This window comes from Hippoglossus hippoglossus, chromosome 12, assembly GCF_009819705.1.
Source record: "Hippoglossus hippoglossus isolate fHipHip1 chromosome 12, fHipHip1.pri, whole genome shotgun sequence".
NCBI lineage: Eukaryota > Metazoa > Chordata > Actinopteri > Pleuronectiformes > Pleuronectidae > Hippoglossus > Hippoglossus hippoglossus.
In genome coordinates, this window is record NC_047162.1 from 18491988 (window position 1) to 18507859 (window position 15872).

The following is a 15872-nucleotide window of genomic DNA, read 5'->3' on the forward strand; positions in this document are numbered from 1 at the left end:
GGAGGGGGGGGCTCAGGAGAAAATACACATGGACAATAATGTGAAGGTCTCTCACTGAGAGTTTGTAAAGTTTGATTTCTTTAAGCTCCAGCACCTCCGCCAGTGTCTGACACTGGATGAGCAATTTAAAAATAACTCCAATATTCAGGAGAACTCCAAATCTGTCCTGTGAAGAGACGCCGCTCAGACACTCAGGCACAGAAGGACGAGTCGATTGAGGGCAAGGAACTTATTAAAAGTTTTTGGAAAAAAATTAAATGGTCTTTTATGAGCGACACTGTGCAGAAGAAAGCACGTTTTCTTTTTTTCTTACAGCAACTAAGAAAACACAGCTTTGCCGCAGTGAGTATTTGGGTGAGTCACAACCAACAGTTCCTGCAGTAATAAAGTTTCATTCCTCTTCCACCAGGTTGTAAATATCTCTGGATGAAGATGGTTTATTTATTCACTATAAATTAGAATTTTAAGAGCCCCAAAGAAATAGATTAAATATTTCCTCCCCACCTGTGAGGGATCATAAAGTGCAGTTAAGAAAAAAGAGGATACAGTTTCCAAACAGCGTGAGGACGATGAAGTAGACGGACGAGAACATGCCGCGCCGCACGCCTCCCTGAGACTCGATGCCGTGGTACATGACGGCGTTCCAGTCCTCGCCGGTCAGAATCTGAGGAAGAGGACGGACACATTGTAAAAGTATAGAATTCATTTAAGTTACAGAGTTAAGGGTTATGAGCACAGACTAATTGAAGGATTATCAACAAGCTCATTATGGGACCAAAGGAACAAGGTCCAGTCATTTCCCTTAATTAAGACTGATAACGCTCTTTTCTCCAAAGTCTACAGTCTCTCATTTATTCTATAAGTATGAAGTGTGCATGTGCGTGTGTGTGTGTGTGTGTGTGTGTGTGTGTGTGTGTGTGTGTGTGTGTGTGTGTGTGTGCGTGTGTTACCTGGAACACAGTGAGGATGGCGGCTGGGAACGTATCAAAGTTCGTTGTCGGCGTCTCCTTTTCAAAGTTAAACCTTTTTTAAAAGAATCAGAATAAGAATAACTTCATATCAAAAGGAGGAAAAGCAACAAACATATATTAAAACTTAAGTCACAGTCAGATTCAAATGGAGTAAATCTACCTGCACTTGAATCGAGGATGTGGATTAAAACCTTTCTGATAAATAATGTTAAATGTTGCATCTTATGATAGAAAAACACTTCACTTCCCTTTACATTGAAGTTATGACATAACGTTACATGGGAATTGAATATGTAATTGAGAGTCCGTGTAGTTTTGAATAACAGCACAGATAAGAATCCTTCAGATTTGAACCCACAAATAAACGGCTTCATGTTTGATCACATATTGGAAAACGTGAGTCCACGCACTTTTTGGCCATGTGGCGAATCTGTGAGAATCCAATATGAGCTAATGACATCAGGCTGCATCGGCCTGGCTGTAATATACACTGTACATGCATGAGGGAGATTGGGGGGGGGGGGGGGGGGGGGAGCAACTAATTCAATAAGGCCTTTCTCCCTCTGTGTGTCATCATATTCTCTCTCTCTCTCCGATGCTACTCTCCTTCTACCTTTGTCCTTCTCTGTCTCGTTAGTGCATCCCTCCATCATCCCCCCAGTACTCATCCCCCCCCCCACCACCACCACTTTCTCCATTAAACCTCAGCCCCCCCCACATCGTATCCCTCCACCCCTCCCTGCACCCCACCCTCCATCCTCTCCTTGTTCCTTGAGGATTAGCAGTGCAGGGAGCGGTGGCGGCGGCGGCGGTGGCGTTTCGCTGTGTGTCGACCTCTGTTTACTCTGATAATAGGGATTGGGGTCGCGCGGCACTCTGCTGCCGTGCGGCGGCCGAGGGGACTTCATTAAAATCGATCCTGAAAACAAGAACCGTGAGAGGCCTGACTCCCCCGCAGGCTCGTGCCCTCCTCCCACCCCCCCGCCCCCCTGCAGCCCTTAGACAACACACCGTAAAGGTGATGGCAACACACGCATCCCTAAAAGCTCACAGGCGTGTACAGGTGGAGATAACGGCTGCACACGTGGAATCCTGCAGCCTGATGACAAACCAAGTCACCGGCTTCTACTAAATGAAGAATGGGTCTGAATACAAAGAGGGACGTCGCTGTGAAGCCCCTCGTGGATCTTCTGTCTGTGATTTAACCCCTCAGTGATTTCTCCAGTTTAAATAAAGGTTAGGGTCAAGACCGACCAACGATTATATTTATTTATTTGAAATTTAACCTCTCGACCAATTCCTTCCTGATTAAATGTTGAGTTTTTTAAATGTCACAAACGGTTCAGAACTACAGGCGATCACTGAACTCTGAAAATCATCTCCTGCGTCTGACAATTCACAAAGAAAGTGTGAAAACAGTGAATTTCTTTCTTCCATCCCAGTAAATGCTGCACTTTTCCTTTGAGCTTATCACATGTTTTTTGTTTTTTTCTTATTTCCAAACGGTGGGTGATGTCCTCTGCGTCTCAGCAGGAAGACACACGGCCTCCAACTGTTTATCTTTCAATTCCCAGCATTTCACCAGGAGACTTCTTTCTGTGTTTCTGAGCCAAAAATAAAGTCTGGATACGAGGAAGCATTTCTTCTTCTTCTGCTTAACAAGACATTTAATCTCCTATTTAAAGCTATTTTCATTAAACAAGTGAAATCGTCTGCCTGAGAGACGATTGTGTTTTATTTTGGTTTTGCTATAATCCGACGTTTTTCGGATTCCAAAAGGCAGATTGATGTTTTTGAAGAGAAGATTTTTCTGTCTCCGGGAATAATTTGACGACTTGGGTTCATTTTTAGACTTGAGGTTTAAAATGTGAGGGTGGACAAGAGGCTGCATATTACAGCGGACATCACTCGCAGAGCAGCGTGCGCCCGGCCCGACGTGCGCGGCCGGCTGGAAGCACCATGTGGATGTCAGACTCATCTCTCACTCGTCCATCACCGGAGAGCGATGCGATGCTAATGATGATGCGGACTGATGTGGGCCCGCTGCCATGGAAACAGCCGGCTGCTTCAAAAGACACAGAGTCGTCTCCTCCGTGGTGGAGGGGTCCGTTAAGTTCAGTGAAGTTTAACTTTAACTTGAGAACGGCCATGATCAAAAGAAAGGGGCTTGGAAGGAGACGGGGGGGGGGGGGGGGGGGGGGGGGGGGGACACTTTGCACGAGCATCGACTCCGACATCCTCCAGAGATTTTTATCTTTTACCAAAGCTCAACTATTTACTCTTTTGCTCCTTAGCGACAAAAATAAAAATCATAATTCTCAGCACCACAACCGGTGATTTAGTTTTTTTCTATTTTATCTCAAATTGTTCCATAAACTCTTCACTCGACAGTTTTAATTATGACAAGTTACAAATCTAGTTGTGGTTTCTGACCTCCGCCAAACGAGCTTTCATTTTCATTTGGTGGTTATTTAACACGATAATGCAAACACTTGGTGGGAGGATGTGGTTTGGGGCCATTACATTATGGTGCAGATCCAGATCAGATTTCTATAACACTGTGAGGTGGACGTTTCTCAACATTTTATTGATTTCCCAGCGAATAAATCATGGATCTTGGTGAAAACAATTTAGGGGCCTGATATTAACATGTGTGTAGTTTGGATTTGATGAATTTTAAAGTGGTTTCATAAGGGGGCAGTTGGGCCTCGGTGGAAGTTTGTGTTCTCTGAGTTTCTGAGTCTCTTCTAGTTTATTATATTAAAAAAATTACCCATTAAACACAAGAGGAGACGAGTTAAACATTGGTAAAATTAAGTCAAACAGGGAAAGAAACATTTTATTTTTCCCTGCTCGTATTTTTATTTGAAACTTTTTTATTTCATAGCTGTTGTTTTTTTTATAACCGACTAATAAAATAAGCTCTAAGTTTTAATAAAGGCAAATGATCCTTTGTGGACTTGAACGTCTAAAATGATTGTTTCTTTCCAAGTGAACTTAGAGCAAAACAAACAACAAACACAGAAGTCATTGAACCTGCGTCTTCATGCGGAGACGTTTGAGGACAGAGAAAGACGGAGTGGTGTCAGACGGGGGCCTGGATGTCAGCTCTGTGATTATCGGCACAATCCTGAGGTGATCCTGTCATCAGACGACAGAGACCCCCCGCAGAGACTCGTATCAAAGAGCCTCACACTGAGCTGCTGCTCTGCCAGATACCTGCTGCGTCTGCACGGCTGTCACCAGCGCCACGCCGGGGCCAGGGATCACACTCACACACACACACACAGACACAGACACACAGACACACACACACACACACACACACACACACACACACACACAGAGCAGAGAGCAGGACGGGCTTGGAGAGACTACTCACTGTCCTCCAAAGAGCTGCATGCCCAGCAGAGCGAAGACCACGATGAAGAGGAAGAGGAGGAAGAGCAAGCTGATGATGGACTTCATGGAATTCAGGAGGGAAACCACCAGGTTCCTCAGCGAGTTCCAGTATCTGAGCGAAAGCAGCAAACACACAAAAAAAACGACGGATGAAACAAACATTCAGACGGAAATAACAAAAGCTTGAACGCAGGATGTGAAGAAACTAATCGGAGCGTCAGAGTCGGCAGCTGCCAGATTCCCCGAATCACAGGATTACAGAGAACCTCGTGAAATAAGAGGATTTCCATAAAAGCTCTAACAGGATCATCGGGGGGGGGGGGGGAATTCAGAGGAAATGTGAAGCTCCTGGAACGTGAAACAGAGAAATGAATTATAATTTAATAAATAACTGACTGTGTGTTAAATTAAGAGTTATGTTGATCACTGAAAGAACATTACACCCAGCGTAGTGAAGCTTCATTAACTCAAGGTTCGTATATTTATGGAAACGTGTGAGAAATGAAAGCATTTTTGTTTCTCTGCCTGAATCCTGTTTTTTGCCACTTCAATGTAAAATGAACTCACTTGGTGACTTTGAATATCCGGAGCAGCCGCAGGGCTCTCAACACGCTGATCCCAAACGACGCTCCGGGTTTGATCATGTCCCAGATCACCTCGAAGATACTTCCCACGATCACCTGCAGACGGGAGCAGAGGGTAAACCCATCAGTGGATCCGTTAAAAACTATTTAAAAAACACTGGATGTTCTTGTTAGTGATTTTCATTTTCCACCCGAGTGTGAGACACCGTCTTACCCCGAAATCAAAGCAGTTGAAGGAGGAATGGAAATAGTTCCGCGCTCCGAGGCCGTACATCTTCAAGGTCATCTCACTCAGGAACAAACCCAGGAACACAAACTCTGCTGTGTCTGCAACAAGAGAAAGAGAGAACCCCAGTCTTACACACCATCTGTTGAAACAAGTGTGTGTGTGTGTGTGTGTCTGTGTGTGTCTGTGTGTGTGTGACTTACACAGGGCCCTGGTGAGCCAGTCGGGTTGGTCGTAGTGCACGATGGCCACACACAGCGTGTTGAGCCCCACCAGACACAGGACGATCCAGTAGAAGCTCTGGGCCTTCACCATGCGTCGGATGAAGAAGCGGATCCTCTTCTCCTTGCGGCGGAAGTACGAGGAGCTGTCCATCTTGCCGCCGCTCTTCACGCTGGCTCGGCCGAACGGAGAGCCGGGAGGAGCTGGAGGCGATGAAGAGGAGGAGGAGGAGGAGGAGGAGGAGGAGGAGGAGGAGGAAGAGGAAACATGAGAAAGTGCTTCCTGGTTTACACGGTGAATCCCTGCATGTGATTAGCAGCTTCCCCTTCATCAAGACTCCCATTGAGATCTTTAAATTATGTTTTTTCAGATGCTCAGACGTCATCTTTATTGTTATCGCAGGCACCAAAAAAACTTTATGGACTGTTTGCCTGATAGAAATGAACAGTTGTATCCGTCTCCACCTGCTGACGCTGTTTTCCTCTTACAGACTCTCGTTCTCTCTGTTTTCTCGAGTTGCACCAGGATTGCATCTGTGCCTCCGGTTACCGAAACTGCAAAAGGTTAGTTGTCAGCATCACCCACGTGTATTTGTGCCTGGAGTTGCAGCTAAAAGTTCACTTCCATTCAGGAACGTCCAGGCAACACGAGACCTGTTTACTGTGCTTCTTTCCTCTAGTGTGTGACAAAGGTTTTAAAAGTTAAGCTTGAACCCTGTCAAAATATGAAGAAATTCTCTAAAGGCAAACTTGAGATATCGTGTTCAAGAGGCCAGATATTGTATTGTATTGTAATATTTAAAAATGTACCCTTCACCACCAAAATCAGTTCATCTTTGAGTCTTTGTGAATATTTGTGCCAAATTTGAAAGAAGTCTTATAAGGGGTTCTTAAGATAAGGAGTTCACAAGGCCAAAGAAAAGGGATTTGTGAGGTCACAGCTACCTTGACCTTTCACCTTTGAATGTTAAGAAATTCCTTCGAGACGTTCTTGACATATTGTGAATGGGACGGAGGGACGGACGAAAGCAGGAGGCGTGAATATGAACCTGAATGTGAGCAGAATGTCTCCGTCTGTCTCCGGTTTTGTAAGAATCAAAACAGGCACAGGCGCAGAAAGATGATTGTGACCGAAAACCGCTAAAAGTAAGAGCACGCACCCGAGGGAGAGGGAATAAAAGCATAAAATCTCTCCTTGACTTTTACTCGCAGCTTCTCATTAAAAACTGTGCAGCTCATATCTCTGCAGAACTGGAGGCATAACGTGCAAAACAAGAGAGACGAGTCTCAAAAGCGACGCAGTGCACCTCCTCCCTCGGCATTTAATTTTATGGAAAACAGTCGTGACGTGAGATATTTAGGAGGAAAAAAAAGGATTTTAGGTTTAAGGCATGAAAATAGTTTCACTTATGTATATTTCCAACACACAGACAAGCAGCTACCAGCCGTCTTTGTGTGGCACGGTTAAGTCTGTAAATATGTAAAGTCAAATTTTAAATTGCTGCAGGTGATTCTCTTGCTGTTTTAATTTAACAGTCTAATAAAGGAAAAGTTAAATTATACTTGTCCTCCCTCAAGGTGACGTGTCTCTGCAGGAGAAACACCGGTCTGATGAACGGAGAACAGGCCGTTCCGTTCAGAAACCGGCTCTTACGGCCGCTTTCATTGTGAAAGGTCGCCTGTGAGCAGACGACACGCAAAGGTCAAAGGTCAAAGATGTGAGAGTTACCGACGGAGGAGATGTCGGCGAAAGGATCCTCCCCCTCCTCGGCACCGATCAGGTCGTTTTTACCTTTCTTGACTTTGCCTCGTTTCAGAACTGCGAAGAAAACAGAAAACAGAAAACAGAGCGGAGGAGAATGAAATTATAACGTAGTTTCAGAAAATGAACAGTGATGTAGGAACGGTGCTGTCACGTATAACAGTAAAACAAGCATTTTCAAATTGCATTTCAACCATCAATCCCAATGCCTAATACATTTATATATGTATACTGTGTGTGTGTGTGTGTGTGTGTGTGTGTGTGTGTGCGCAGCAGTGAGCTAATTGGAAAATTTGAATAGCAGGCATCAATCATGTTTTTCATTTGGAGATTTTCTGCCTTCCTGCTTGACGCCAGCCTTGGAATGAGAAACTACCAGCAGGACACGAGTGTGATGGTCACGTGAGCGGCTCCGTGTCACCACGTCCTTCCTCCACGGTTCTGCTCTCGAGCCGGCTGCTGCTGCTGCTGAGCGGCGGAACCAGGCTGCGAAACAATCTGCCGGCGCAGCAAGAAAATCTCTGGTTTCCAACACAAGCTGGGCTCAAGAAATTTGTAGATTTCAGATAAATGGAGACCGAAATCCGGACACTTCGGTTTGGGATGTGCAATATGACAACACGTGTCATTCACACTTCAGAACCTGGGGGGCGCTGCAGAGGCCTCTAGGTACACGGGGTGGCAGATTTACCAGGCGTGGAGTGGGTCCATGAAGGCAACACCATCAGACAAGGAGGAGGGTGAACAGAAAGAACTGGAAACATCCAGTCTGCCCAAAATATATATATAGAAGCATCATTTCCTAAATTTCTCATCATCAAAAGACAAAGTGGATGAATGATTTTAGAACGAAGGATCTCCATTGAGGGGGCGTGTCCGCTGTGATTGACACCGAGCTCCACCACTCGTAGCCGTCACTCATCTGACGAAAGGCCGGCTCCAGATTTTCTCCTCCGGCGACATCACAATGAGTTTCTTCTCGTTTTTTAATCCCTCACATGTAAATAATTGAGAACAAGAGGCCGACGGCCGCCGTCACTTCGCTGGAGGCTTCAGCTCGGATTTGTCTCCCGTGTGCGTCCGTTTACCGGCAAACGCATTTCCATGTGTGTATTAACAAATCTAATAGGACTGACTGTAAATCCCACTAATTAACCCTCATCCTCACATCGGCCCTAATGGACTGACATCATGAGCGAGAGAGGGAGGGAGGGAGGGAGGGAGGGAGGGAGGGAGGGAGGGAGAGTGAATTATTTCTGCTGCAAAAATGGCAACAAGAGTGAAAACCATGATTATCACTCCAGTACCAGTCTGATCATAAGTGCTAGTTCTATGATTGCACTTATTATACATAAATATATATATATATATTTATATAATTGGCTGGCATGGCAACAATCAGCCCTGTCTGCATTTAGAGAACAGGCGTTAGTTACGCTTAAGATAATTCATGTCATATGTTAACTGTTACGTAAATTTAACTTAAATTATTATATCATTTGCCGTGTGCTATCGTCCATAAAGTCTTTACTGTCCACGCAGATGGTCAGACGGCAAATTCCTGGACACACCCACACACGTTCATCAGGTTCCACGTTCTTCCTTGGGGTCACAATGACAAACACATCCAGATGTGCGCAGTCATCAACAGCCAAACGTTTGAACTAAAATGAGTTAAGAAACTCAATCTGCAAAATATTCCCCCCCCCCCCGTTCACAGATTCAAAAGGAAATCTGGACAAATGTCACGTAACACCCGAGCGACCTTTCGTCCAGAGGGAAGCGGAGTTTTAGTTCACTAACAACTGACCTTTTATAAAACTGCTTCCAGGGAGAAATGCTCAGAAACTATTTCCAGTGTTGACGTGTGGACAGAGACACCAAAGAGGTTTTTGGCTCGTGGCGTCTTTGCTGGAACCGGTAATAGCTTTTTGTCCTGGACTCCGATTGGCCGACACGGTTAAATCAGTACCTGAGGGTTTGTTGTGATGGTGACAGGCTGACGGAGGAAGTAATGATGGCCTGTGAAACCTCTCTGGTGAATGACCGTGGGGAAGCAGATTTTCACCTGGCAGGTTTTGTTTCCTCTTGTACCACGCACCGTCCAGCGGAGACTTCTCCTCTGCGATCTCCTCCTCCTCCTCCAGCAACACCTCCTCTGCAGCGGGAGAGGGAAAGAGGAAGGATTATTTTTCTTCCAACACAACAAACACACAGACGCCACCTCACGCTGTGTCAGAGATTGAATCGAACCCGCTTTGCAGATCCACTCCAAGTATCCAGTCAGCTCTCGCTCGATCTGCTGCTGCCTCCGGAGCTTCAGGAACTCCTGCCTCTTCTCCACACGCTCTCTTTCTTTGGCAAATTCTCTGTTCAGACATACGTGTTGTTTTTAATCATACGTGACTCCGGCTCGGGAACACGTGCACTTGTGTTTGCGGTGATCTTACCCTGACAGGACACCGAGCACCAGGTTGAGCATGAAGAAAGACCCGATGATGATGAGAGGGATGAAGTACAGCCAGTTCCAGGTGTTTCCTGCCACATCGTTGGTCTAGAGACACACAAACACAGAAAGGCAATATTACAAATGTCACTTTTACAAACTAGAATGGAAACCAGTAGAGCGTATCCCTCCACCAAGTCCTAACAGTCCGCTAAGAACCCACATCCCCTGATCCGGATCTGCCCCAAAATTGATTGGGTTGTGTCTTGGTTCATGTCCGACAAATAAACAAACCAAAACATAATCAACACCTGGATTGTCACTTTTCATTCTCTTGGAATCGTCTTTTAAAAATAACAGATGTGTCTCAGCAGAATGTGTTCTGTGCTTTTCTTAAAGTAAAAAAAAGTAATTTCCGTCAGAAAACAGTGAATGAACATCTCACAAACAAAAAGTAAATGAAGCATTTTAAATTTAAAAAAAGGACACAACAGTAATTTCCCTTCCCTCGATCGCAGCTGAGAATAAGAACTTGTTTTTACCGACTTGGCTGAGGACACAAAAAAAAGACAAAAAACATTTGCCAACTTCAGTGTCAATCAAAACAAAACACTGACAACTTTTCAGTTTGAAAAAAAAAAAAAGCAATTTAAAAAAGTCTCCTTCCACATGAAGCCGTTGACTGATGCTCGGTCGTGTGTCAGGGCAAAACAAATGTTTAATTCAGCGAGAGGAACAGGCGGCGAAATATTCCTACTTCTATTACCAGGGAATTGTCCACAGACAAACAGGTGTGACAATCCACTCTTTAAATGGGAGTCTAACACACACACACACACACACACACACACACACACACACACACACACACACACAGTTCTAGTGTTGGATATCTTAAATAAACATGGACGACGCGTCTCCACTTTCTCATATTGTACAAAAATGAAGCATCAAATCACTAATTCAAACTTTAGATTAGAAGTATCTAAAATGACAGAAACCATCTTTTGAGTAAACTTGTTTTTCACATGTATCTCGACTCATTAGTTTGGTTTGTGTCCCGTCCACTCACAAGGAGGAGGCAGGGTTTGTGTGACCTGTACTGCAGCCGGCCACCAGGGGGCGATCAAGATGGTTTGGCTTGACACTCATCACTGTGATTTCCACCTTTTTCACAATAAACAAAATCAAAAGCTTCAATGAGCAAGAAATAATAAGTGTTTTTATGTTAATGTGTCAAATGAAATGTGTAAAGTGAAGTGAGTCGGTCACAGGGACAAATCCTGAAGCCAGATATTTTCCTCTAATGGTGGAGGAGACCAAAAGTTAGCACCAAAGGATGTTAGACAATAAATTGGGTGATGGGCAAAACCCACGACTCCCAATGGACGATGTTATGAATCCATAAAAATACAGTATGTCGGTGTTGTGCTCCAAACTAAGTGACAAAACAACTTGCAAGCCCTTACAGAGACAGACTCCCGGAGGACTGGCAGGATCCTTTATGTCTGTGATGGCCGACATGGGCCGACTACAACACGGCTGAATGTTCATGCTGGTTTCCCCCGGGGGGGGGGGGGGGGTGTCGTGGGAGTCAGCGCCCTCCATGTTTGATGGTGGCGCCCACACGGCGTCCTGTTAGCAGGGGACCGACCTGCGGACTGACGGGCCGAGTGAAGCACGGTGACATTCTGCAGACGCCAGTGTTGATGCGCTGCCACACGCTGGCTGTAATTGTGATGGGAGGTTCAGGGCGGCTGAATAAGCAGGTTGGAGATCTATATTATGTACCCGACACACACAGACACACACACACACAGACACACACAGTAGCACGGCCTCAGCTGTCAGAGAAGCAGCAGCCCACACATCAGAATAAATGGCTGCCAGAAGCTTCACTTTCTCCCGACATGTCCAACATCTCATCACTGTCTCATCATCTCGTCATGTCTCTGCCTCCCGCGCCTCGTGTTTGGTTAAATTCCTCAGAGTGTAAATGTTTTTACACAAACGCAGCGTCGATGTAGTGATTTGTTTCCTTTAAGTTTTCTAATCTGTGTTTTAAAAGGTTCTTGGTAAAAACACAACTGGGCCCAACGACTGTTTTCTACCTTGTTGGTTTTTTATTGAAGTTTTTAAAGCAGTTTTCATTAAAAATATAAAACAAGTGTTCCTCGTCCAGTGCGACAGCGACAGTGAGACAAGTTTAGCTTCCCTCAGCTAAAAGGAGAATGAATATTAGATTTACATTTACTATAATGACAGATAGACTATTCAAAATAATGTTTATACTATGAGGTGAAAATATTACGCAGTGAAAATACCCAAATCAGAGCTTCACTGAATTCAAACAGGTGAACAGCTCTTTGTGCAGCAGCTTCATTATTCTGCAGATTTAAAAAAGTAACGCCAGCCATTGTTCTATTTAAAGTTAGTCTTGCTTTTCTTAAATTGATCAATTAGGCATCTTATTCTCAGAGTTCGACGACACGCAGCTCTTTGCTGTTTGCAGCCGCAGCAGATAGACGGTATCGTGACGCTTCTCTCTCTCTGCTGAGCCGCGGGGCCGAGAGTGAAGTGTGTTGCGTCAGCTCTCAGTCCCAGAGTCAGCTGGTGAGGAGGGAAGACTTCTCTCCTGTTGACACGGCCTTAATTCTGAGCTGACAGCTCGGGCGGACGGGCTGAGCTCAGTTGAGCTTGTGCAAACATTTTTTCGGAATCTGAAACACAGAGCGAGGTCTCAAGGTGGAACCCTGAACCGCCCAGAGCGGCTGCTTTACTCCGATTTAAGGGATTGAACGAGCTTAATGCACAAGAGCAAGAAACCTGATTTTGTTCGGCTTGAGAAGATATTTCGGATTCATTGTTTTCTTACTAAAAGTAAATTAAATGGTTTTATATATGTGTCATGAAGATGCATGACCTAATAAGTTCACCCCACCTTTAAGTGCCATGTGTATGGATCCGTGCTCTGAGACGAGCACCACAGGACAGAAAATACAAAGCATATGGCAAATCAAGGCCACGGGCTCTATGAATGTGGTTCATTATAAAAAACTGCTGATGCACATTGCTGCCTTCAGGAAGCTTCTGCTAATGATCCCATATGTTGTTCAACTGTAAAGTGATGACGGGAGAAAAGTAAAAACGAGATCCAACAAGAAATAAAACAGCTGTCGATGGAGATGTTTCAACCTATTTGATATCATCAAATAACTCATTCAAACCAAACTACGAAACATGAACCCTTGAGCAAACAATGACAGAAACCATCTTATTTAATTGATTTCATGTGTATTTTGAATTTTTTTGTTTGGTCCATGTCCCGTCCACTGCAGGCAGGCAGCCACCAGGGGGCGATCAAGATGCTTTGGCTCCACCTTTGGGGAGCATCTTTAAATACGGTCTACGGTGCAGATATGTGGTCATTGCAATAGTTCCATGGTTTCATCGAGGAACAAGTTTATTCAAAATACACACGTGCACTTTTCATGTCATTGAATCTGGTTGTAATGGCCTGAACCGGCTCTGCAGCTCCTCCGGTGATCAAGTCTGAGAATCTTCTGTTACAAACCACAGGAGGTAAAAGCAGACCCAGTTTCTTCTTTCTCTTAATTTGGCTAATTTAGGAGTAATTGGCCACATTAGATCAGATCTGTGACAGGAAGTGTCTGATATCTGTGGTGTAAACAGCGTTTAGAGAAAATATCCTGCAGGATGTGCTGCTGGAAAATCTGTTGAGTCATCTCGGAGATATTGAAATTAAAATTCATTCAAAGCAAACAAATATAAATGTGAGTGAAAACCCAGCCTCCGTGCGGCGTAATAACTCCGATCCTCCGCTCCGTGACTTTATGTAAGTTCACTTCATTTGGTTATTCCACCTCTGTTATTCCCGTGAGTCATCGCTGCCTCCGAACCACCGGCGAGGAGGAAAGCAAAAAGCTGCCAAATAACTCGGAGCCGAGCATCGTGCGGTTTCCAGTGTGACAGTGAACTCCCACTCTCAGCTTACAGTGCTGACACCACGTGCACACACACACACACACACACACACACACACACACACACACACACACACACACACACACACACACACACACACACACACACACACACACACACACTCTCTGATGGCATGGAAAGCCTGCTGTGATGAAGACAGCCACTCTGAATCAATCCCACAGCTCCTCACAGACCTGGAACATCCACGAGGAGCAGACTGAGCTCAGCAGCTCAGGGAGCACGAGGTCTTCACTGAGTTTTACTGTTTAAATTAGATTCGAGGCTCTTTTCTCGCTCGGAGTCGACGGCTCTTCTCTCTTGACACAGATGTGACGTGCTGCCGGCTGATTTTAGAGTTATTTCATCTGTATTTTCACTTTTAAAGGATAAATTACTTCGGTTTCTAAGATAATTTTTTAGGAACATTGCAGACTATGACATATTGACAGATGAAACTGATTATTAATATTCTAATTGTGAGAACGCTCACAGGAGACGATGCAGCTGAGACGCAGGACCACACACTTTCTGTTTAAACAACTGAGCGATGATTCCACAGACATGGGAACTCGCAGATTAAAAACTCTTCGTCTTCGGTTTCAAATCATAAACATCGACGTTTGATGTTTACGATACAAAATGGGCGAGGCTCTGATTCAGGGAAATTGAATCCATGTCCATGATGATTCTGCCTGATAACCAGATCAGCCTCAGAGTGGAAACACCCCCGGTGATTATCGGGAGAACCGAATCACACCGGAAATCAACATTAGCCGCCAAAATACCTTGATACCACCTTTGCTTCAGTACCTGACAGTGAATTATGAATTTTCTTCTTTGCACAGCTAAAAAAAAAAAACGAGCACGTGCTCCTGGGAACCATCCACACACTTAACTTCGGTGTCTTTACTTCCACATCATTACCTCAGTGAGCTGCGGTGATTAAAGGATTCACACACAGTCTCGTGACGGATCGTCCACACGATGTGAAACTGTCTCCGTGCGCTGCTCTATTTTTACGAGGATTTGACGAGCGCTCTGACAAGGTCAAGGTGCAGCCGCCTCAGCGACTCGCACGGCTCTAATGAAGTGAGAGGAAAAGGTGCACGCGCACACACACACACACACACACACACACACACAAACACACAAACACACACACTAACATTAAACTGCAACACAACGTCACTGTGACGTCACCTATTGGTTTGTGAGCTGCCGTGTTGAAGCCTCTACTTTGACATGTTGTTCAGCGCCGTCTTGGTTTTTTGAAACCAGAAGTTACCATAATTGGGGGGGGGGGGGGGGCCTGCACGCCCACCTACACCTGCACCCATTGCACCCAGCTGTCAATCACAAGGTACCCACATCCCAACAACAGTCTATGGGTATGACGCTGATGTTAATACAAATGTGGAGATTTCTGTAAATCTCTCATGCGAGTGAAATTGTGCCGACTTTCTTCACAAAGAAAGAATTCAAATGGAAGCAGATATAATATGAAGTGACGTGCACATTTGTTAAAGTGTGAAACCAGAAAAATGACACAGCAGAGGTAATTAGAGCCGCTTCCAGCTGCACGGCCGCCACTGGGTCAGTGGGAGAGACACAGGAAGTGTAATAAAATCACGGGGGCATGAAATGAAGATTTCCACATTATCCACGCTGAGGAAATCAGCCACACGCCCTGAAGCTGCTGCAGCGCCGTCACTCCCCCGCTGACCGGCTCGGAGGGAAAGCTGAACAACCCACCGTCGGATTAAATAACAGATGATGTTACCTTCAATCTTTTTTGTTTTTAAACGCACCTGAGAAGAGTCGAAGAGCCGGATGGAGACGTGACTCTGTGACATTCACGTCATGTGACTCTGACCCTGAAACAAAGAGGCCACGGAGACCAGCGACCACGATTATCTCTGGAGCTGGTTGAAGAATATACATTTGATTGATTTGCCATTTTAATCCTCAGCAACACACCCTTGTGTTTCTAGTCACAGCGACTCTACCTTTGACCACAGCAGGACACAGAGGGACTCGGTAACTGAATCTGTGAGTCACATCTGACGGAGCTGCTGCTGGACGCTGATAACACGACGTCGGTATCGAACACGGGATCTGAAGGGAAAATGAACACGTGACGCGCTGCAGAGAGATGAACGATAAACCACGATGTTCCGTTTGGAACGAGGAGCAGATGATTTACAGTGAGAAAAATAAGACAGTGCTAGAATACCTTCATGTTGAAACCCAGTTTT

At 45.1% G+C, this 15872-nt stretch overlaps 1 protein-coding gene across 1 annotated transcript in view; it reads right to left on the minus strand.

The window, feature by feature from the left end:
• cacna1bb (calcium channel, voltage-dependent, N type, alpha 1B subunit, b) overlaps positions 1–15872 on the minus strand; it is a 95177-nt gene that overhangs the window by 35429 nt on the left and 43876 nt on the right. The window contains 10 exon segments of the mRNA XM_034603245.1: positions 547–664; positions 951–1023; positions 4354–4485; positions 4941–5053; positions 5172–5284; positions 5387–5608; positions 7134–7223; positions 9235–9324; positions 9420–9535; positions 9617–9720. Of these exon segments, the coding sequence (XP_034459136.1) occupies positions 547–664; positions 951–1023; positions 4354–4485; positions 4941–5053; positions 5172–5284; positions 5387–5608; positions 7134–7223; positions 9235–9324; positions 9420–9535; positions 9617–9720 (1171 nt within the window).